Below are 25,214 nucleotides of genomic sequence, written 5' to 3' on the forward strand. Positions count from 1 at the left end.
CTAACTTACAATAAAGATCCTTCTAGAAGATACAAAGTGTGCCCATATAAAACACATGTGCCAATTAATAGCCAATGTATGTAAAATCTGATCGAGTATGTCGGTTGTTTTGTGAGTATGTCGGTTGTTTGTTGAGTTATTTGGATGGGATAACGATGGAAGAGCTTGTTTTGGAGTCGTTCTCAAACCACATGGAAATCAATATCAGTATGCTTAGTTCTCTCATGGAAAACAGAATTTGCCGCAATATATTTAGCTGAATCATTATCACAATATAAGAGGATAGGTTGAGTGAATTGTACCTGGAAATTTGTAAGCAAATAGGTGAGCCATTGAATTTCACACGAGATGGATGCCAAAGCTCTGTGTTCTGCTTCTGAGGAAGAACGAGCTATTATTGTATGTTTCTAGGATTTTCAAGAAACCAGAGAGTTGCCAAGGAACACGCATGAACCTGTGATGGATTTCCGTGAGTCCAGGCAAGCTGCCCAGTCTGAATCGCTGAAAGCTTTGAGTTGAAGATGTGATGTTGAAGAGTAGAAGAGCCCTTGTCCAGGACTGCCTTTGATGTATCTCAAGACACGAGTTAAAGCTTGTTGATGTGTGATGGTTGGTTGTGCCATGAACTGACTAAATTGTTGTACAACATAATTGATACCAAGTCTTGTGTTGGTTAGATATAGGAGTCTTCCTACCAATCTTCTGTATGCTGTTGGATCAAAGTGAGGAATTGAGGTGTCTTGATGCAATTTTGTGGTCTTTACAATAGGTGTAGGTGTTGGTCTTGATGCAAGGAAACCAATATCTACAAGTATATCAAGGGCATATTTTCTTTGGCATATAGTGATGCCTAGTGTGGATCTAGCAATTTCTAGGCTTGGGAAGTATTTGATTGGGTCTAGATCTTTAATTTTAAAATGAGTGACCAAGCAAAGTTTAACCAAATCAATTTCCTTTTGGCTGTTACTAGCTAAGACCAAATCATCAACATATATAAGCAAGGTAGTGAAGACAGAACCTAAGGCTTTAGTGAATAAAGAATGGTCATAGTGAGATTGTGTGTATCCAAGGGATAATAAGCATTTGGTTAACCTAGTGAACCATTGCCTTCCAGCATGCTTTAAGCCATATAGAGACTTGTGAAATTTACAAACCTTGTTTGGTGTGGTGCACATGATACTTTGAGGAATTGTCATATAAACTTCCTCAAATAAGTCACCATGTAAGAAGACATTGTTAACATCTAATTGATGTACAAGCCAATGTTGTGAGGCTGCTATAGCCAGCAAGATTGTTATTGTGGTAAGTTTAATAACTGGGGCAAAAGTGTCAAAGTAGTCAAGGCCCTCTGTTTGGTTATAACCTTTTGCAACTAATATTGCCTTATATCTCTCGATTGTGCCATCAGACTTATACTTAATTTTATAAACCCATTTAGATCCTATAGGTGTTTTATCAGGTGGTAGGTCAACGATGCTCTAAGTTCTATTAACCTCGAGGGCATTCAATTCATTATGTATAGCCTCTATCTAGCGTTGGTGTTTCACTGCCTGAAAATAATGTTTAGGTTCTATGTTGGTGTGGACAGATAAGATGTGGTTCGAAGAAATAGTGTAATAAGATAGAACAATGGATAAAGGGTGACAAACCTTGGTTTATTTGTCAGTTTTGGAATGGCTAGAAGAGAGAAGATTACAACGGAAATCTTGCAAGTATGTAGGGGCATGCCTATTCCTTTGAGATTTTCTAATAGGATTGCCAGTGTTCTCAGAATCAGTGGGAGTGCTAAGAGTTTGATCAATGTTATTGGGTTCTAGAGACAGATTGTTGTCTTGTTGAGTCATTGTTTCATTGATATTTGGATTTTGGTATAGAAAATTGAAATCATCATTCTCTATAGGTGTAGTTGAGCAGTCCTTAGTCTTTTTTGTGTTATAGGGAAAAATATGTTCATGGAAGATGACATGCCTAGAAATAAAGACTCCTTATTTCTCAAGTAAAAAAGAATGTATCCTTTAGTAGTGTCCTTAAATCCAAGAAACGTGCATTTTCTAGCCCTGGGGTCAATTTTAGTCATATGTTGTGTTAGAGTATTGGCAAAGTACAGAGAACCAAAGACTCTCAAGTCTTGTAGGTTGGGTAGCTTGCCATTAAGAAGTTTATAGGGCGACTTGTGTTGAAGGTTTGGAGTAGGAAGTTTGTTTATAAGATAGACTACATGTTTCTTGGATTTAAGGACACTACTAAGGGATACATTCTTTTTGACTTGAGGAGTAGGGAGATCTTTATTTCTAGGCATGTCATCTTCCATGAACATATTTTCCCCCATAACACAAAACAGACCAAGGACTGCTCAACTACACCTATAGAGAATGACGATTTCAATTTTCTATACCAAAATCCAAATATCAATGAAACAATGACTCAACAAGACAACAATCTGTCTCTAGAACCCAATAAAATTGATCAAACCCTTAGAACTCCCACTGATTCTAAGAACACGGGCAATCCTATTAGAATATCTTAAAGGAATAAGCATGCCCCTACATACCTGCAAGATTTCCATTGTTGTGTAGTCTCATTCCTGCTAGTGCTAGTTTTATCATTTGAGAAATTGAGTAGCGCTTTAGAATTTGTTGGATTGACATCATCAAATTGCCTTTCTTGTTGTTGCACCAGTGAGAAGGCCTTGTTTATTTGTGGTAGTGGCTCCATAAGGAGTATTTGTGCTCTTGTTGCACTCAATCCATCATTTAATCCCTTCAGAAAGCATATAACATGTTCCACTTCTCTTTGGTCTCTAACAGCTTTGGTTGCTCTGCAGTTGCATTTGACTTCACAAACACATATGGGTATCATCCTCAAGGACTCTAGCTCTTCCTAGAGTGTCTTCAATTCTATGTGGTAAGCTGATATGCTCATATCTCCCCGCTTGATTGAGTGCAATTCTTGCAATACATATGAAATCCTGAAATAATCTCCTTTTGAGAATCTTTCCTTTAAATATGCCCATAACTCTTGTGCACTTTCAATGTACATAGTGCTTTATGCAATCTTTGTTGAAAGAGATCTTGTGATCCATGATATGACCATAGTGTTGCATATATCCCACATTTCATATTCCAGTGATGATTGTGGTGGAGGTGTGATAGAGCCATCAACAAACTTCAGTTTGTTCTTAGTCTTTAGTGCCCTCCTCATGGATCTCATCCACGTGATAATTGGTTCCCTCTAGTGGTGGCGTCACCAATGCAGCCCCTGTGTTCTCTCTTGGATGGAGGAAATATGGGTTTTGTACCTCACTAGTGCTCAATGTTGTCAGCATGCTCCTTTCTTGCTCCATTGCTGATTAATTCTTGGCTTCCTTTCTTCCTTCGCCAAGATTCTTGGATAGGTCTTTCTTTGGGTGAGGTGAGTGAAGCTTATCTGCAACTTGGGTAAACAAAGCCTTTATAGAGAAGGCTCTGATACCATATTGTGAATTTGTGACTCAATATACCTCATCATTTTATTATATTTTGTGTTGTTTAATTCATAAGTCATTGGCTTACTTATATACAAGAAGGTTCAACCCCTAGGGTTGCTTGTAAATGAAACAACCTAACTAAAAGTAGTGAAAATCCCAACTAACAAACTACCAAACTTTCCTAATTAACTTACAATGAAGACCCTTCTAGAAGATACAAAGTGTGCCCATATAAAACATATGTGTCAATTAATAGCCTATGTGTGTAAAATTTGGCTGAGGATGCTTCATGGCCTGTGAAGGAATTTGGTGCGCCAAGGTTGGCCAGAGTCACGAGCCTGGCCGTATGATGTTGATGTGCCCAACTGGGCCTCTGGTGCGCCAAGCGTGGTATTTGGTGCGCCAACTTATTTAGTCTTGATGCATCATGTTGAGCAGCTTGATGCCTTGTGGTGCATAGTATTTTGACCGTGTTGGTTGGGCCAATGACTTGTGCTGGATCATGAGATAAACCTTGGGTGTTTTTTCTGGACCATGTGATGCATTATCATGTTGCTTGGTTGGCAAGTCATCATGCTCACGTTGTTTGGTTGGCAAGTCACCATGCTCATGTTGCTCCAATATCGGTTTCACAATATTACATTAAAGTATAAAATAAGTAATGGTGAAATCAATTATCATATTAGTTCTTGAAAGTGTATTATGTGAATCAAATTAATTCATTATCTACGAACAAAGCATTGGTCTAGTTGTATAATGCTCCATAAGATCCTAAGATGATAAAAAGACCAATAGTTCGATTCTTGGGAATGACACTTGTGATGGATAATCACACATCCTGAAGTGAATTAATTCCTTACTCATAAGGTGAAAAAATATCATTTATAGTACCAAAAAATTCATCGTCAATTACAGTTAACAAGCACAGGTTAAGTGACAATTAGGCAAGACCACGTGACACTGTGCGTCAAGTGGGCTACCATGTCTAGTCTTCACATTGTGTTAGATGTTGTTGACACATAGTGACATGTGGCACCATATCAAGATGATGCATGGTACTAGTGAGTTTTAGAAGATTGGCACCTGAAATGTTCGCGTCGTTCATTTGCCCTAAGTTCTGGGTTCAAATCCTAGAAGTAACATTTAAATTTTTGGACTGAAACCATATATCTTTAATACTTTTAGCTACTAAAGTTATTGATGACCTGGTTTTCAAGAACCATGTGTATAAAATCCATTAACTATGATTCATTTTGACATAGTGCCACATGCTACCACGTGTCAGATGACATGTGATACAACAAGAATATGACACATGACAACCTACTTGCCATACGTCAACATGAGTATGTATATGTCATAAGGACATGCCTAATTGAAACTTAATATCTCACGTCAACATTGTTCACATTGTTAGTTGAATGATGAAAGGCTAGAGTGATTGATAGATGACACTTCAAAAACTATAAATGTAATTTTCAATATGAGGATTGAAATGAAGACTATTAGGAGTCTAAAGTGCATATTTTCTCACTCTTTTTTGGTACAATCAATTTTTTCATTAAGACAATTCTGTAAGATATCACGTGATTCATGAAATTTTTTCTTGCACTCAAAAGAATAATAATGTCAATACATTTTAAGCTCATTCAAAGTAAAGAATGGAAGAATGTAGATAGCCAAAACTAAGGGAGAAGTTGTGACAACCTTCACTTAACACAAATTTGATCTTCAAGGTTTTAAATATGGATATGTGAAATATATCTTGATCGCAATTGTAGTCACATTAGTCATATTTTCTTGCAATTATTAATAATATTGTGATTTCGGAAGTTCTAAAAATCACGATCACAACCATTATTTAAAATATTATCAATATGATCATGACCTAATAAAATTCGTGACTGAACTACATGAACCCAAATGTTAACCTAATATATAAATTAGAACATTATACATAGCTAAATCATAGCATTAAAGAAGTACTGAATTAAAAATGAAATACATTTGCAATATATATATTTTAAAATAAATAATATCAATAATATATTAAAAAACCACGATGGTTTAAGTCAAGAATTCTTATTAATTCTAATGAAATGTATATTAAAATAACTAGAACATTGGAACAAGTTAGGAAGACCCAAACTATATTATGCATGGAGTTCTCATCCTTATATTCTTATGCAATTAAACTTCACAAAAAGTATTAAAAAATAATTTATGATTTTTATGATTTTTCTTTTTAGTTGAATATAGATTTCTAATTGGATTAAGATACAAAGTGTGACATCTGATCTCATTCATTCTACAAAGAACATAAATCATTTGTATCAAAATAACATTATCTTTCTATCTCAAATCAATCAATTATTGTCATGTGTAATAATGTTAAATTTTAAAATTAACTTTATTTTATGTAATACATATTTATTAAATTCTTATTGGTCGGATACTGGGGAATAATATAGAATATCTAAATTCTTCTCCAAACCCTATCTTCCAATTGCTTAGGGAATAAAATTACGCAAATATCACTGTCAAGCACTTGCAATGCCAATTGTTGGCATATATGCGTGATCTTGTGCCATGTAATACTGCACAATTCCAAAGCTATTTGGTCCCTTTATCCTTTCTAATGCTGTAAATAACAGCACCCTTAATTGCTTTTCTTACAAATACATATTTTATATACAAGCCCATAAATGCATTACAGTCATAATTGCAACTTCTATTTGCAAGATTACAATGTAGATACTAATGAAAATCCGAATGTCCTGGTAGTGTCCCAGTTGCATTTACAAAGAAGGGATAAGAAGTCACTACCAATGCATATAGGCATATAGCATGTATATACAATTATAATACATAATTTAAGGACTTTATAAACAAACTAATTTTAGATGAGCCTTATCCCAATATACATTACTCTTTACTATTGCAGATTTTAGGAGTTATGCACTGAAACCTTTGTGAAGGGAACTCCAGCTAGGACTGCCAGGAATACTGATGCATGCTTGTGATGAAGCCAGAGCCATTTTCTCATTCTGTATTCCCAAGTTGCAGATGTTTGCAAAGGACCTCATATGTTTCATGCCATACTGAGACAGGGGTCCACAATGGGTCTCATAAGTCCTTACCTGCATTAAAAATCAAAAAAGTTATTAAGATGCAAACACCATTGTGTCTGTAAACTAAGTGAACAAAGATGTTTCACTTTAATTCCATGTTCAAGTTCAACAATGTTGTTAATATGTGAACTACATAGTTAGACTGTATTTAGTTGAGAGTAGTTTTTTTCTAAAATAATAACTTTTGGAAGTGTATTTTGTTGAGACAATTAGGATGCATCAGAATGCACAATATTATCTTTGAGCCGAGGCTTAAGTGTAAAATCATTGCTTCTACTTCTGTTTACATCATTTTTCCGAGAGAGAAAAAGAAATTATATTTACTATACGTCAGCATCAAAGGAGAAGGCAAGTTATTACCATGGTTTTCAGGCAGATCCAGTCATCAACAAGTGGTTGCCCAGCAGGTCTAACATTGTTGAGCACTTCTTCACCCTTTTCAATGCCAAATAAGAGTTTTCCAATAAGTTTCACGGCGTTGTCTACATTCGTCCTGTGAGACATTGCTTCCAGAATTTGTTTCTGAGCTGCGATTTTCCTAGGAGAACCCTCGGGCGCTCTGCGGAACTGGCAAAGGACAACGATTAAAATATAGTCTCATTATTATTTGAACAACTGATTTAGACAACTTTTTACGATAGCTTCATAGTTTTTAAGAGTCAATACTAATTAAATATAAATGATGGATGATATATTGACGATATAAAAAAGTTAAACTGTCATGCCCGACATTTTTTTCTCAATTAAGATACCTTCTCCCAGAAATGGATGAGATCGGCATCTCGTTGGTTGACTACTTTTGAAGGTGGCCTCACACAGTTTTCATCCACATAAGTAAGATTATCATTAGCAGGATTTGTACCCAAATATAGATAGAGAAAATCCTTGCTAAGTTGTACATCACCATATTGCATCACATGAGAGCCATAGTATGCATTTCCACTGATAGTTCTCTCCTTAACCTGCAACCAGAGGAGTAAAAGATAGGCATATGTTACAGCTCAAATACATGTTCAACCTCGAAAAATTAGAATAAGAATTCTATGAAAACAGACTAAAATGTCTGATATGTAATTAAGCAATCAAGGTACTGAACTTCAATCTTCAGTTTATATAAGGTGATCATGTGAAATAGTTACATCAAGGTAGAAACAGGATCTTACCGATTTATATTGTTGGTGCAAAGTTTCCATTCGCAAATTGTGTATATCACTGGTCATATGAAAAATTAAATTAGTCCACACCAGAACTTACAACATATATAAGAAAATGAGATTTCTTCTTATCTAATAATTATAAAAAAAGGTTTGTTAGGCTGATAATAAGGAGTTAAAAATGATAAAAAGACTTGCGAAAAATAAGCCCACTATTTTAAGTATTAAACTAGTTGGATACTCGTACATTCGACGGGTAGTTATGCAATGCATCAAATCATTCATACTTATGATCTATTTATACATTATATGCATGTACCTGTCTTCCATCCAAGCAATACTGTAGAGGTCACCCAAGCAGGTTGAATATTCTGGAGGAGGACTAGGATACTCCCCAGGGCAATATGTACCCCAACTACTTTCTTCTGCATTTGAAGCTGTTGTTGCATAGATATTCAACCCTTCAGGAAGAATACCTTCAAAGATACTCCCAGATTCACATGCTTCCAGATAAAATACCTGCACAACCATCATAAAATCCAAACAAATGCTTAATAGTCCAAACAAGGATTCATACAATGATAAGAAATTGATAATTACAAGTGACTTACAAGGCTTTCATATGTTCCAGAAGCATGCTTCTTCTTCAAGACTTCATTCAACTCATCTGCGTATATGTAAGGACCAACAGGAGTACCTGAAACCCACTCCCATGTTAAAAAAGGGCAAGTTAGAAAAATGGAAAAGTGCACATAATCAAGCAATAAGCACACAATCAATTAAACAGCTACGAAAAACACACTTCTGTCAGTAAAAAAATTTAGAGACAAATGTTTGTATTTTAGTATTTGTAGTGGGTGAGACTCGAACTCTCGATCTCTTTATCACTCAAATCCACACATTGGTCAGTAATAACCACAAAACAAGTCCTATACCATCATTACCATGCTAAAATGCATATAAAGAACTAATCCAATCCATGATTTTTTATTAGAAATATGGTGTTAAAGAATTCAGAGCTACTAACCAAGGATTCCTGGACCACCATGATCAGTATAGTATATAAATATATGGTCATTGGGTCCACTATTCACAACCTTCCCACTGCCACCAGTGAGAGCTGATTTATTTCCAAGTAAAGCAGCATAGAAGTTATGAGCAGTAACATCTGAACCAGTGTAATCCTAACATGTAAAAAAAACAGTCCATTATTAGAAACTTACCTTTGAAACTAACATCTAACACTACAAAACTTGAAATTATTTGAAAATTGAAATAGCAATAGGATATGGAATGCTGAAAAGTGAAAACTAACAAGATAATTTACCTTTGGAACTCCTGCATAAACATCATCTCCATCAGGTTTGTTAATGATTACACCAGGCCTTGGGTTCTCTTCATTGAAAGCAATGTCATCAAACATAAAAACCACAATATTTTCTTCTTTAAGTCCACCTTTCCTTAGTATTTGATAGGCGTGACAAACATCTGCCTAATGAAACAAAACAAGGCTCTAAATTAAAATTGAACTACATATATATTAGATGAACTTGTTATGTAACAACGTGGGGTCTAGTAGTATAAGGTTTTACTAGATTCTCAGGATAACTAAAATGTCAAGGATTCAATTTATGGGAGCAACAATTGTTGGAAGCGACAACTACACACCTCGAAAGAGATTAGTATTACTTATCCAAAGGATAATAGATACTTTTTTGGTAATACAAAAAAAAACTTATCATGTGTTCATAATAAGTTATGATCTAAACCTCCCAAAAAGAACTATAACACAAGATAAATTCAGCTATTACATTAAAGAGTAATACAACATAAATTTAACAATTAATTGTGAACAAAGAATAAGGTAGCATTTGGTGTGTAAGCAAAATAGGATGAATAAGATGTTTTATTTTGATATTTTTACTTCCATTCTTTTATGTGGAACCAAAATGTTGTGCTTAACTGATTTTCTATATATAAAAATTGGGTAAGTGTACAAGTTTATCTTCTATTATGACACATCACACATTTACCAAAAACTACCTTATTTCTTATGAAGTTGAATTATTTAAATACTGATATGCTAACCATATTACTAATAATACATGCACTAATGCACCATTGATCCAATAAGACACGTTCCATCCATCATGTTTTGATACACAGACCACAGATAAAAGAGTACTTTGACATTAGAAAAAGAAAGAATCTACTTTTTTATATATCTTGAGAAGAAAGTTTTTATACTATGTAACAAATCATATATCAAGTTATCAACACATGTATGCTTTTTTAAAGTTATCATTACATGGTTCATTAATTCATAATAATTTGACAACTGACAATACATGATTGCTTGATAATATAGAAACTTATATTAGTCATAATTAAATTCAACATGAAACACTTAATATAAACTTATAGTTTAAATCATAGAAGATTACAACATGTATATGTATAGATTGATAGATATATAAGATAAGATAATGAACCAAAAAAAGATACATAAGGTAAGTTATGAATTGTACCTGATGCCTGTAATTCCAGTAGCCATTGGAACCAGCAAATAAAATAGCCCACCTAGTCCCCTGAATATTATCATCGTGCAAGAACTTTGAGGCTTCGAAGGAGGGCAATCGGAGAACATCTCCGGCAAGGTCACGGCTACCGGAGGCAAAGGCTAGGAGGGTGGAAATGATAAAGAAGAGAATGAGAAATGAAAAAGAATCCATGACTAAGAATGAATAGTGAAGAGTAAGATACTAATACTATGATAAAAAGGAATCAATGGGCAAGAGGATTAAATAAGAGTTGGGAGGTAGTAGCGTAAGGGCATTGAATTGGATACTTAGCTATTATATGGTTAGATACATTTTTCTGTAGGGCCTAAGTTGGCATTTTCACATGACATAGATGGTGATAGGTGACCTTCACCAATTCAGCCTAGTTGAATATACTTGTACATAATCTTAAATCAACGAGATATTGATCTAATAGTGTAAAGTTTTGCTAAATTTAAAAAAAATTAAAAAATCAAAGATTCAAGAATTTGTTGTCTGAAAAGTGATACAAATTAAAAAGACAATCACATATACAGAAAAAGATTAGTTCACTTAACCAATGGAGTAAAAATATAAAGATCCTTAATCGATATATTCTTATTTTCAACCGTTGAGTAATTATTAGCCAGCAATCATGCATGCATCATGATACATGACCAGATATGAGATAAAAAAGATAAATATGATTAAACTAATTACTAATTCAGTATAATATTAACCCAACATATCATAATATATTTTGACGTGAGTTGTGTAAAACATGATTATCTATATAACATAAAAATATATTTATCATATCATATTTACTTAATGGAATATCCTAATAAATATGGCATGTGTTTGATATTTAACAATATATAAAATAAGAACTATAATAATTGAGCGCAATAATACATGAATTCAGTGTTAGTTGAAAAGTCTAAAAAAATATTCACCGTAGTTTTGAATGATTGTTAAAGCCTCTTGAAATAATTTTTATAGAAAAAAATTTATATATAAAAATGAAATTTTTGTCCCACAAAATACTGTAAAATTATAAAAGTGTATAATTGTCAGTTTATGTATATGTTAGAAAATAATTTATTATTAAAAGATTGTAAAATCTATCCATTGTTAATGTAAATATTTATACATAACCATTACATTATCCATAATTTATTTGAAATACACTTTTCAAATAGTCAATAATAATTAAATATTAATAGTAGATAATATAATGACAGTATATAAAACTTACATATTATCAACATACATTTTTTCTCTTTTTAAAATGTTCCCTTAAATACATTTTTTTAACGATATTTTTGGATGTGGTCCCCAAATTTCTTGGAGGTGGCTTTCCAATTTATTATTATTGGCAGTGCTGGCGGTGGAAGCTAACTAAATAATGTAGTACTTGTCATTGTGTTCTGCCACCTTATTGGAGGCCCAATAGATATTTTCTTTACACTCCAATGGAATCTTGTGCATCATTTAGTCGTTTACTTAGTTGGTGTGGTTTTGAATTTGAGTATAATTGAGTTATGGACAAATGTAGGATGTGGGTGATGTCATTGTTTAATTATAATTTTGTTTTATTGATTAATTACAATTAGGATTAATTATAATTACAATTATCATGATTAATAAGAATAAGAGGAGTAAATAAAATTGTGCAAATTATGGAAATTAAACTCATTAGTGGAGAAGATAATTTGACAATAGACGTAGTAGAGTAAATTACATTGACACCCCCAGAGTTTGAGTGAAATTACACAAATCACTCCTCACTTTTCTACACCTACACAAACCTCTCCTAGTTTTTTAACTTTCATTACATTGACCACCTCTGCATAAGAAATAAGTGTAATCTTTTAAACAAAAAATGTGATAAATGCAATTAAGTTAAACACAACATGATATATTGTGGAAACACGTCCAAATAAGAGTCAATATTTCTTTATTATTTTTAGTCGTTACACTATATTATATGAGCGATTTAAACAATATTTCGTTAGAATTGTTGATGCATTTTGTAACAAAAAAATAATAAAGATACATTGATTTGTATATTATTTAGACTTGTCTACACAATATATCATGTTTTGTTTAACTTAATTGCATTTATCACATTTTTTGTTTAAAAGATTACACTTATTTCTTATGCAGGGATGATCAGTGTAATGAAAGTATAAAAACTAATGGGAGGTTTGTGTAGGTGTAGAAAAGTGAGGGGTGATTTGTGTAATTTCACTCAAACTCAGAGGTGTAGTATAATTTACTCTTAGAAGTATTATAAGGTGCCAAAAATGTATTGTGGAAAGCTCTATAGAAGATATGAGATTAGATTGGATAATCAAGCAATCAATGATATGTATAATGAGTCAAAATCGTGTGATAATACAATATATCATAAGATTTTTATATCACTATCAACAATTCTGAATGACATAGAATAATCTTTACTGGTCGAGTCACGATCATGTCACTTTCTTTAAGACGTTTTGTGATACTACTAAAATTATGCAAGCATACTATCAATCACGCTGTCCATATGATAAAACAACACAATTCTCTGTTATACGATGTCTTACTGCACTATAAGAATCGCTCTCGAATACACCCACAATATGGTTACCAAATCCCAATTTTGAATTATCACAATATGGCTACTCGTTCTAATTCTTTTCCCATAATATTGACTATCAGTGTTAGTTCTCGAAATTCTCACTTTGGCTGCATGTGTCAATTCTCAAGTGTCATGGAAAGAAATGTGGAGAAGGTTGCCGAAAATGTGTCGCCAAAATATAAGGGGGGAGAAAGAGAAGTTGAGATGTAAACGCCTTCAATTTGGTCCGAATTATAATGAGGAGAGAATGCATCTATTTATAGCCTGAGGCCTCCAACGACTCTCTCATCTGATGATGCAAAAATCAAACAGTTATATAATCCAACGGTGCAAAATATTACCACCCAACGACTTTATCATAACGGTCGAGATCTCCTCCTCCAACGGCTCTATCATCACCCAATTGTGTTACACGTGTGTGTTGACTTGGTCAACGCACGATCCAAGCCCAAGTAACCCAAAATAAAATAAAATAAATAAATGTTTATTTAAAAAGAATGTTGGGCACAAGCCCGAGCTGACCAACTAGACGGCGGCAGAGGAGGGTGGTGTGCGCGCGTGTGTGTGGAGGGGTTTTGTTTGTGTGGGTCTTCACACACTCACAAAACCCATTTTACTCTTTGGGGCACAACCCAATGTTGCACTTAAGGCTTATAAAACCTTTCAACTTCCCTCTTTCAAATAATGTGAGACTAGTGAGTTTTTTCATTTCACAAACTCAAAAGTCACCATAAATGGTCACATTAATGTGCATTAAAAACCACTTCAAAATATTATTATTTTAATAAATTTTAATACTACAAGACTGGACCAATTGTCAATATTGAGTCTAGTCCATGTCTATTTATAGTAGTCTTGGATGTGCTTACTACACATAACTAAAAATGAACGTCACAATGCATATTTTGTTGATGATATTGTCATAGTTGGAGAATCGGTAGATAAATTAAATGAGATACTAGAAATGTGGATACAAACTTTAGAACAAATGTTTGTATATGTCAAAGTAAGATGAAATATATGAAATTGAAGATTAGCGAGAGACACACAAACCCAATTATGAATATAAATATTGAAGATCATATTATATCATAAGTCACTAAATTTAAGTATATTGAGCCAATCATACAACACAATGTAAAAATTGGAAGGGACATAAACCATAAGATTCAAGCGATGTGGGTGAAATAATAGGGCACATAATCACTTGGGTTTAAAAGAAACCACACAACTATAAACTCATAATGTTACACACAACTCATTATTGAATTATAGAATAAGAAGAGAATAAATTTAACGTGGTAGAGATAATAATGTTGGGTTGGATGAGTGAGCATAATATACCAGATATGATTAGGAATGAATGCTTAAAGAGAAAGTTGGAGCACTTTTTCTATTGTAAAAAAAATAGTATAATCGTGTTTTAGGTGATTTGATCATTTGTAGATGAGACCATTAAAAACTACAATAAGTAGAACATGTCAAATTAAGGTTAATCCAATTTACAAAGGAGTAAGAGTCCAATAAAATTGATAGTTAACATGATTATGAAAAATTCACAGGTGAATGTTTTACTTATAATAAAACACTATCACATTATTTTCATCTATGTATCCTACATGATTTAATGTAATTAAGATTTGAATGTTGATGGGGACAGGCTAAATAAATAATAGAGTGCGGGTCTTTGTGGTCCAACATCTTATTGCGGCTCAATAGATCTTTTCTTGAAGCTCCAATGGAATCTTGTGCATCATTTGATGGTTGCGTGGTTTGAATTTAAGTAATTGTGTTACTGACAATGACAAATGTAGGCTATGAGGTGTGATGTCATTGATTAATTATATTTATTTTTATTGTATTGATTATTTTTTATTTTATTGACTAATTATAATTAGGATTAATTATAGTTTGTTTATCATGATTAAATATTATTTTTTAATTTTAATTTTATTTTATTAGAATTATTTTCAATAAAGCTTATACACTTAGGAATAAGCTACAAGCATGAACCACGTCACACATCTCATATTTTTCATATTTACAAACACAAACTAAGGTTCTGTGATTTCTTCTGCATGAAGAGACAAACCACAGTGATATCATCTACCTTAGAAGTAGGGTATTTCTTTTTCCATGCAGCAGTGGCTCCTTCCACTACTGCCCTTGCTGCTGCATCTTCAGTAGCTGCTGTCCACACAATTGATGCAACCTCATTGTTACTTAGTACATCCCACACCTATAAGCCAACAAAACAGAGAAAAAAAAAGCAATAAAAATTCTGTTGCCAATATTTGCACAATAACATAATGCATTTCCCGTTTCTTTTGAATCTTAATATACAAAAATAAGGTAGCATTTGACTTGTGGGTATTATATAATTCAAATGGAGAGGCCTTATCCAGGATTTGAACCGTAATAAACAACAACTCGACCGTTGCTTCAATCTCACTATCAAATGTTATATTAGCTGAAAAGATTCTATGAAAATAACACGTACCCCATCAGTTGCAAGAAGAATAAATTGGTCAGTTGGTGTTAGAGTGTGATATGAAATATCTGGTATGGCAATGACACCATGGTCTTTGAGCAAGAAATCTCCAAAAGCTCGAGACATGGCAAGGCCTGGTGCTTTCTCATTGGGCAACCATACACGCTGAATATTTGGTTCTTCCTCTAGTGCATATACGCAACCGTTGCAACTTCTTATTCGTTCTGCTTCGCCTGCATTACAAATTACAGCTTCAAATAATTGTTTCTTGCTCAAAGTTCAAGTAATAATACTTATATAAGCATATTACTTTTGTCTATCATTTTTATACTTGATTAAGTAAAAATATACACTTAAACATTATATATCAGGTGGAAGAATAGAAATTTGTTGTTTCAAATCATGTCCTATATATTATCCAATGCTAATAGAAATATGTTATATCAATTAGAAATTTAAATTTTTATCATCATTGATGTTTTTGCTTCATTATCATTAGCAGTACGAGACAACGTATAATACAGGATTTAGGACAATAGAAGTTATATGTGGAAAAATATGTAATGTTCATATATTTGTGCATGTTAACTAACAATCTTGTATAAATATGGTGGAATAAGTTGATGATCAAAATTTTATGTTCCATATTAAGACACACACAAAAATATATTTGTAACAAATTGAGCAATCTACTTTGTGTTTTTAGACATCAGGAACAAGACAAGTGATATATGTGGTTCTGAACTGAATTTGGTAATAAGAGTCTTTCTTACAAGGTAATCCTGGCTTCAAATCTGTGGTTAATTGAATGGCTATAAGTTCTTCATCATGGATCCTCCCCAAAACTGCTCTTGAGTCACCAAGATTAGCTATAACAAGATCTTCACCCTATTTATTGGTATGTCTATAATGTTATTATGTTTCAAACTTTCAATATATAACAATGATGAAAATTAGTGAAGAAATCAAGCAGTTCATAGGTTCAGCCAAAAAACAGGTTTAGATTTTACCTGTCTTATGACAACTACAGCAGTAGTTCCACTGCAAGAGAAGTCTAGATTCTCTTGTAGCTTCACCTCTTTGTCCATCACCTTGAATGCACTAAAAATGGCTTGTTTCCATTTTTGAAATTTTAAGGTTGAGTCACTTTCTGGCGTGTCTACATGGCTTGAAGTATTGTCATCAGATACATCACTGTTTTCTGTTGTATCAATCTTTGCAATGGCATTATTTTGGCTTAGTATGAGTGATGCTAAATGCTTGTTCACCATTTTGCTCACTATGTGTCCATTCCTTCCATGGCCATCAAAAACTCCACAAAATGATCCATCTTCCATCCCATAACTCTTATGAAGCATGGAGAACAAGGGGAGAGAGTTTCAATAATTTGGTAGTAAAGTTTTTTGGACATTGATATTTAGTACTTCTTGTTATAAATAGCAAAGGTGTTGTTTCAAAGTATGTGCTGAATTTTGTATGCTCCATAAATCTTAATCATTGCATGAGTATAATTATTTGGAGTAAGTATCATCTCCATTAATGGAGACAAGTACCACAAAAAACAAAGGAAATAATAACATGGTAAAACATTTTTATCCTTTTATGTACACTATAATAACACTTTTGTTATTGAAAATACATATAAAATCATATATTTGCCTCTCCATTAATGAAAAAGATCATTGTTCAATTATTTGAGCATTAACATTCCACAACTTTGGTAGACATGTGAATAAATCTAGTTCATTTTCTTATTACCCTCTACTTAAAGAAGAATGAGAAGTAAATTATACTGATAAGAGTTTTAGTAAAATTATACAAATCACATCTTATTTTTTTAAACTTACACAAACCTCTAGTTTTTTTTACTTTCATTATATTAATCATCACTGCACGTGAAATGAGTATAATCTTTTAAACAAAAAAATGTGATAAAATGAGCCAATACTTCTTTATTATTCTTGGTTCGTTAAGATATAGTATAAGAATGATTTAAACAATATCTTTTTGGAATTGTTGATGCGTAACAAAAAATAATAAATATACATTGATTTGTACATTATTTGGGCTTGTCTCCACAGTATATCATGTTTTGTTTAACTTAATTACATTTATCACATTTTTTGTTTAAAAGATTACATTTTTTGTCAGTGTAATGAAAATGAAAATATAAAAATTAGGGAGTTTGTGTAACTGTAGAAAAGTGAGAATGGTTTGTGTAATTTCACTAAAACTTATGGGGTGTCAGTGTAATTTACTCTTAATTTAATTACGAGTAAATACCTATTTTAGTCGCTCATGTTTTTTTAATTTGACCAACATTTAAAAGTTTTAAGTATCATATTGAGATTTTCAATTTTAAGAGACCAAAACTGATAAAATCTAAAAAAAGTATAAAAGACTAAAATAAATATTTAATCGGTTTGATAAACAAACAAACCTTGTGAAGAGAGGCAGCATCTTGGTTGAGTCCTTTGGCACCTTGTCTAGAGTAAACAGAGAAAAGTTTCTGATTCACATTTGGAACCTTGTTTCCTTCAAATATTATCACATTCTCATCATGAACTTCTTCAGAGGGCCCATGAATCTCTGAAGATGCAATGGATATGCAGATACCCATTCCACTTGAAAGTTTTTTCTTCCTTTTCTGAAATCTCTCTCTTTTTTAAACAATGAAATAAATCTAGTCCTTAATATATACACCAAATGTTTTGCAATAATAATCCATATCAAAGTGCACATGTTTCCCGTGGACTAAAAGCTTAATGCTTATAACTTTAATCCAATAATTGATTTTTTAATGGGTAGATTTTTTCAACAGGCTGTCCCAATACTTGCCTTAAGGGACACTTAGGATGTATTCTTCTAACATAATCCTCAAAGTGGTACGACTTTCTATTATAAAACTGTAGTGTGAAATTGTATATTACATTACTAACATATACTATTCATTTATGTCACTAGCTAGCACTATATATACAATATACATGTATGATTACGTAATATTGAATTGGAGCCAGGTGAAAATGGACTATTAACAATCAAACAAGAAAAGTGAACAACGGAATATTAAGTAATGCATCAACTTTAATTATTGCTGATCCTAACATCATTGCTTTTGAAAGAAACAAAAAGATCATGTAATTATTATAAATATATATACTTCTATGTTAATATATATAGCCAAAACATACTTAGAATTGAGTTTTCCAACTTTGCCATTAAAATTTACTTTATTTCGAAATTAAAATGCATATATAATTTTGGTCATAATATCCATGTTCAACAAACGGCCATTGGAGTAATTATTACCTCCCAACTTTGCCCTTGACGTTCCTTCAATCTAGAGTCACTAAAAAGGGTAAAATGATAAACCTCTCTTCCAATAACCTAGAGTCAGATATGATTTGTGACTGTGAATAAGTTTCATTGTTCCATATTAGTTAAAGCATAATGGGTATGATATGAGTTACTATTGGGACCAAGCGAACAATCAAATAATAAAGAGTACAGAAACAAGAGAATAACATAAGAGATTTGGTAACGAGGTTCGGCCAATTGTGCCTACGTCTCCGGGAGAGTTGAGCGGCTACCACTATATATATATTAGAGAATTAGGATTAGTGTTTCACTATTCTTCTCCTTGTTACACTAGGTTTATATAACATAAATATATAGCTCTCTACCCCAACCCATTTACATCAGCCCAAGTCCATAACTTGTATTGCTGTTATTTAGAGATATGAGTCATTGCACAACAATCTCCACCTTGGCGAATATCATCAATCTCCAGTATATGCGCATAAGCTACCAACTCTCTGATCTTGAGTTGGAGGCGCTCATAGTCCAACATCAGTGAATGTTTAGCAAGCTCACGCAATGCCTGAAATGTGAACCTTCTGCAATAGTATATCAGCTGTATTTTCTGAAATGTGAACCTTCTGCAATAGTATATGCGCATAAGCTACCAACTCTCTGATCTTGTGAAATCTCACGCTAGCATGATACACCTGATTCTTTGCTAAGAAGATAGCACTCTGACTGTCACAATGCAGCGAAACTCCACCTTGCTCAATGCCTAACTCATTTACTAGCCCCATAAGCCACAAGGCTTCCTTAGAAGCTTCACCAGCTGCCATGTACTCTGCTTCAGTTGTGGACATAGCAACAACAGACTGAACTGATGATCTCCACATAATTGGTCTACCTGCAAGGGTGAAGACAAACCCCGTTGTGGACCTTCTATCATCCAAGTCTCCTGCATAGTCCGAATCAACATAACCAATAACTGAAGGCTTACTTTGTTGGCTGCCAAACATGATACAAAGACTTGTAGTCCCCTTCAAATATCTAAAAATTCCTTTGATCGCTTCCTGTGCTTCCCAATGTTGCTTCCCTGGTTTCGACATGTACTTGCATACTTGACTAACTGCTTGTGCCAAGTCCGGTCTAGTACAAACCATAGCATACATCAAGCAACCCACTGCACTGGCATATGGAACCTTTGACATGTATTTCTTCTCTTCATCTGTCTTTGGACACTGATCTAGGGAAAGCTTGAAGTGATTTGCCAATGGAGTGCTCACTACTTTAGCATTGCTCATATCAAATCTCTCTAAGATCTTTTCAACATAGCTTTGCTGGGAGAGCCATAGTTTTCTATCTCCCATATCCATGTGAATCTCCATCCCAAAGTGAATCTCCATCCCAAGAATCTTCCTAGCAGCCCCTAAATCTTTCATGTCAAACTCCTTACCTAGCATGACTTTCAGCTCATTGATATCACTCAAATGATTAGCAGCAATCAACATATCATCAACATAAAGTAACAGAAAAATAAACGAACCATCGTCAAGGCTTCTCACATAAACACAGCAATCATACTCACAACGCTTATAACCAAGCTTCAACATATAAGTGTCAAACCGCTTGTACCACTGTCTGGGAGACTGCTTCAACCCATATAGAGACTTCTTCAACTTGCAAACCAAGTGACTCTGTCCAGCTGCACTGAACCCCTCTGGTTGTGTCATGTAAATTTTCTCCTCTAATTCACCATGGAGAAAGGCAGTCTTCACATCCATCTGTTCTAAGTGCATATCCCGGCTGGCTACCAAGGCAAGCACTGCCCTGATAGAAGTGTGTCTCACCACTGGGGAGAAAATCTCATTGTAGTCGATCCCATTTTGTTGTGAATACCCTTTTGCTACAAGACGAGCCTTGAACTTTTACCCTTCTTTTTCTGATATTGTTAGCTTCCTCTTGTACACTCACTTGCACCCAATTGCACGCTTGTCTAGGGGCAATGGAACAAGCTCCCAAGTTTGGTTCTTCTGTAAAGACTCCATCTCCTCCATCATGGCACCCATCCATTGTTCTTTCTCCTAACTCTTTATAGCCTCTTGAAAGCTACATGGATCTCCCGAACTGATATGGAAAGCAACTGAAGCCATATCATCAAAGTCATATCTCTCTGGAGGTTTGATAGGACGTCTATCCCTGTCTCTAGCAAGTAGGTACTCCTGCGCACCTGAACTCTCCGTCTGAGAATCATCATATTCTTGACTTGAACTAGTGCATGGTTCCTTACCTTCATTCACCTAAACCATTTCATTTCTCATTGGAATCATATTTGATCCCAAAGTCTGTCCATTTGGCATAGACACCTCTGTCAAAATTGATTGTTTCATCATGAAATCCTCATCAAACACTGCATCTCTGCTCAACACCACCTTTCTGGAAATTGGATCCCAAAACTTGAACTTTTTCACACATTTGGTATATCCAATGAAGATACACCTCTTTGACTTAGGATCAAGTTTAGATCGTTCATCATTGGGTCCATGTACATAAGCAGGACAACCAAATATGTGTAATATATTATAATTGACTGAGTTACATGTCCATACTTCTTCTACAACTTTACCATCCAATGAAGCCTGTGGTGATCTATTTATGTCATTTAACCTAATGTGGGATCCTTGTGTCGAAAGTCTTCCTGGCAAGAGGTCAAGGCGGTGTGTTCCGTTGATGAAAGGATAAGTCAACGACGGTGCAAGTAGATAGAGAGCTGAGCTCTATTGTATCCAATACTCGGATGAGAATTCACATTTGAGGAGGAGATGTTGGGTATTCCAAGTGTGAATGAAGAAGTCCCACATTGGGCAAGTATGGATGAGTTAAAGAGCATATAAGTGGATGGACCCATAGACCTAATGCCTTAAGGTTTTGGGTCAAGATGTGGTGTCAAGCCCACTTGTATACTTATTTCACTTAGCTCATGGAGGAATGTTGTAACCCATGGATGAAGATCTCCCAATAAGTGGTATCAGAGTTGATGGTTCGACGGCTCAACGAATATTGAAGCGACAAGTGGTCGGTAGATCCATGAGGGATCCTTGTGTCGAAAGTCTTCCTGACGAGAGGTTAAGGCGACGTGTTCCGTTGATGAAAGGATAAGCCAACGGTGGTGCAAGTATATTGAGAGCTGAGCTCTAGTGTATCCAATACTCGGATGGGAATTCACACTTGAGGGGGAGATGTTGGGTATTCCAAGTGTGAATGAAGAAGTCCCACATTAGGCAAATATGGATGAGTTCAAAATCATATAAGTGGATGGACCCATAAACCTAATGTCTTAAGGTTTTGGGTCAAGATGTGGTGTCAAGCCCACTTATATGCTTATTTCACTTAGCTCATAGAGGAATGTTGTAACCCATGGATGAAGATCTCCCGACAGTCACAATGAGGAAAACTTTCATTGTTGGTTGTTGTGTCTATGAAAATGTTTTATTTTTTCATGGGGTTTTTTGTAATATGATGTTATCCTGTATTTTTTTTCATGGGTTTTGAGAAGTAATTTTGAATCTAAATCTTTTAATTTGAAAGATTGGAGCATGAAAATGCTGATTTTTTTGTTTTGCAATGTAATATGTTCATTATTGATCAGTTTTTGTAATATGATGATCTACTCACTTTTTGTTAATTGGGGAGATAGTTGATCAAGGTATCACATGCATAAGTTTGAAAACTGATTATTCTCTATCTGAAGTATGATTTGGTATAAACTTCTATGAATTTAACTATGGTTTCTGTCTTTCTAATGGTTGGGAATCTTTCCTAATTGATGTGGAATCAAGACCAACGAATCTTGGTAGATGAACCATTGAATAATTCAATGATGACAACTCCAAGGTCTTGGAATTATTCCTTGAGTCTTGAGAATTATGAACCATTGAATTATGAAGTTGGAGTAGCACTTTTCAAAGTGTCTTGAAAAGTATGACAACAATTAATCACCCACTATGTCTTTATGATGGAGTCTTCCTCCCCTTCACTATATATATAGGGGACTTGTGAGGAAGAGATACAACACGCAAGTGAGAAAAATAACATATAGGGGACTTGTGAAAAGTATCACAACAATTAATCATCCACTATGTTATTCTTCTACTTTTCTCTATTTTATTTATCTATTTGCCGCTTCTGTAAGTGCCCATTTTTCATCACACGGAGGAGGGAAATTGGTTCTGAATTTTCCAACAATGGTATCAGAGGTCCCAGGTTCATTTTGGGAGCTTAGCTTGTATAGTCCAAGATGGAAGGAGTCGTTAATATCTCATTTGATGGAGATATGTTGAAGTTGACAGCTGACAACTATTCCTATTGGAAGCCAATGATGGAGGATCATTTATACTACAAGGATATGCATGAGCCTATTTCTTGCAAAGACAAGCCAGAAGATAATGGTGACAGAGATTGCAAGGTTTCGAATCGAAAAGTTGTTGCAATAATTCGGAAGTATATTGATAGAAGTTTATTTGAGCATGTGTCCATATACACAAATGCTTATGAGTTGTGGTCAAAACTTGAATCTATGATTCAAAATAAAAATCCTAGAGACAAAACATCTCTCTTGTCAGAAGGCTGGTGAAACTCGACTACAAAGATGGTCAGAGCATGATAGAGCACTTGAATTCATTCAAGGGTCTTATCAATCAATTGACAAAAAATAGATATGAAGATAGATGATGAGTTGTAAGCACTTCTGCTACTGAGTTCGTTGCCTGATGGGAAGGTCTCAATGGACACTGTTTCAGACAGTCCATTGAATGAAGAATCTAGAAGGAAAGAAGGGAGTACATCCTTCCACTATGAAGCAAATATTATGGAGAGACGTGGAAGAAGTGAAACTCATGTGAGGAATGAATCTCGTGGAAGAAGCAAAAGCAAATTCAGAGGTCGCCTTCAATCTCACATGAGGTCAATAACATGCTATTATTGTAGTAAAGAATGACATAAAATATCTGAATGCATGTCCTTAAAGAGAGACCAGAAAGTTGGAAATGTCTATGAAGATTTAGTTGATCCAAGGAAAAATGGTCATAAGTCTATCACAGTTGTCGCCGCAGATGATGATGTTCTCCTCATTGGAGAAGACAATTACCTAAATGTTGCAAATGGTGATTATGTTTGGATCGTTGACTCCGGTACTTCTTTCCATGTAAGTCCACATGAAAGTTTCTTCTCAAACTACAAGAACAGTAATTATGGTACTGTGAAAATGGGAAACCATGTTACTAGCAAAATTGCAGGAATTGGTGATATTCTGCTGCTAACAGACACAGGAGGAAAGCTTATACTGAAGGAGGTGAGACATGTCCCAGATATGTGTCTCAACCTTATCTCAACGGGTAAGTTGGATGATGCTAGTTTTGTAAGCCACTTTGGTGCTAGAAAGTGGAAACTAGCAAAAGGCAACCTCATTATTTCTATAGGCTTAAAGGAAGGATCTTTGTACATTATGCAATGAGGAATTTGTTCTAGAGAAGTAAATGTTGCTACCGACTCCAAAGATCTTTGGTATAGGCGATTGGGGCACATGAGTGCGAAGGCACTTTAGATTCTCACCAAAGACCACCTTCCAAATATAAAAGATCAAATTTTAGATTCATGTACTAATTGTCTTTATGGTAAACAACATAAAGCCAATTTTCAGAGAACAGACAATCCCTCACAGAGAGATGAAGTACTCAAATTGGTGCATTTAGATGTTCATGCACCATCTGAAAGATCTCTTGGACGAACCTGCTACTTTACCACAATCATAGACGATCACTCGAGAAGAGTACGGGTGTACTTGTTGAAAAGCAAAGATCAAGTACTATCAGCATTCAAAGAGTTTCATGCACTAGTAGAACGTGAGACTAGGAAGAAGTTGAAATGTCTAAAAGCAGACAATCGTGGAGAGTATCGTGGTCCATTTGAAGCCTATTGCAACGCTTTTGGTATCAGATTGGAGAAGACACCACCAAAGACTCCTCAGTTGAATGGAGTAGCTAAGAGGATGAACCATACAGTTGAAGAGAAGATCAGATGCGTGTTGCAAGATACCAATCTCCCCAAGTCTTTCTCGGGTGAAGCGGTAAAGACTGCAGTGGATCTCATAAATCGAACACCTTCAAGACCCCTGAACGAAGAAATTCCAGAAGAAGTATGGTACAAAAAAAAGGCATCCTTCAACCATCTAAGAGTATTTGGATGTAGAGCCTTCATTCACATTCCAAAAGATGAGAGAAAGAAGTTGGATGTTAAGACTAAGTTGTGCATTTACTTTGGGTCTCCAAAATATGAATTTGGATACAGACTATGGGATCCGATAAACAAGAAAATTGTGAGAAGCAGAGATGTTGTGTTCTTTGAGGATCAGACGATCAAAGATGTTCAGAAGAAAAGTCAGTGCAAGTCCAAACATCAAATAGATCCAAAATAGATAGACCAACAGGCAGATCCTGCTCACACAG

At 34.4% G+C, this 25,214-nt stretch overlaps 2 protein-coding genes across 2 annotated transcripts; both read right to left on the minus strand.

Annotated features, from left to right (window-relative positions):
- On the minus strand, positions 6,106-10,585 carry LOC109358681 (vacuolar-processing enzyme-like). Its single transcript, XM_019603061.1, has 9 exons — positions 10,280-10,585; positions 9,079-9,243; positions 8,779-8,935; positions 8,363-8,448; positions 8,071-8,270; positions 7,761-7,809; positions 7,350-7,559; positions 6,958-7,164; positions 6,106-6,606 (listed from the first exon to the last, which is right to left on the minus strand). Exons 1-9 carry the CDS (start codon positions 10,481-10,483, stop codon positions 6,421-6,423), a joined length of 1,464 nt encoding a protein of 487 aa, XP_019458606.1. The 5' UTR covers positions 10,484-10,585; the 3' UTR covers positions 6,106-6,420.
- On the minus strand, positions 14,962-18,352 carry LOC109357982 (probable protein phosphatase 2C 72). The gene is made up of 5 exons (XM_019602052.1): positions 17,852-18,352; positions 16,422-16,757; positions 16,185-16,299; positions 15,421-15,644; positions 14,962-15,159 (listed from the first exon to the last, which is right to left on the minus strand). The coding sequence occupies exons 1-5, from the start codon at positions 18,029-18,031 to the stop codon at positions 14,962-14,964; spliced, it is 1,053 nt and encodes a 350-aa protein (XP_019457597.1). The 5' UTR covers positions 18,032-18,352.

Source organism: Lupinus angustifolius, chromosome LG10 (assembly GCF_001865875.1).
Source record: "Lupinus angustifolius cultivar Tanjil chromosome LG10, LupAngTanjil_v1.0, whole genome shotgun sequence".
Classification (NCBI taxonomy): Eukaryota; Viridiplantae; Streptophyta; class Magnoliopsida; order Fabales; family Fabaceae; genus Lupinus; species Lupinus angustifolius.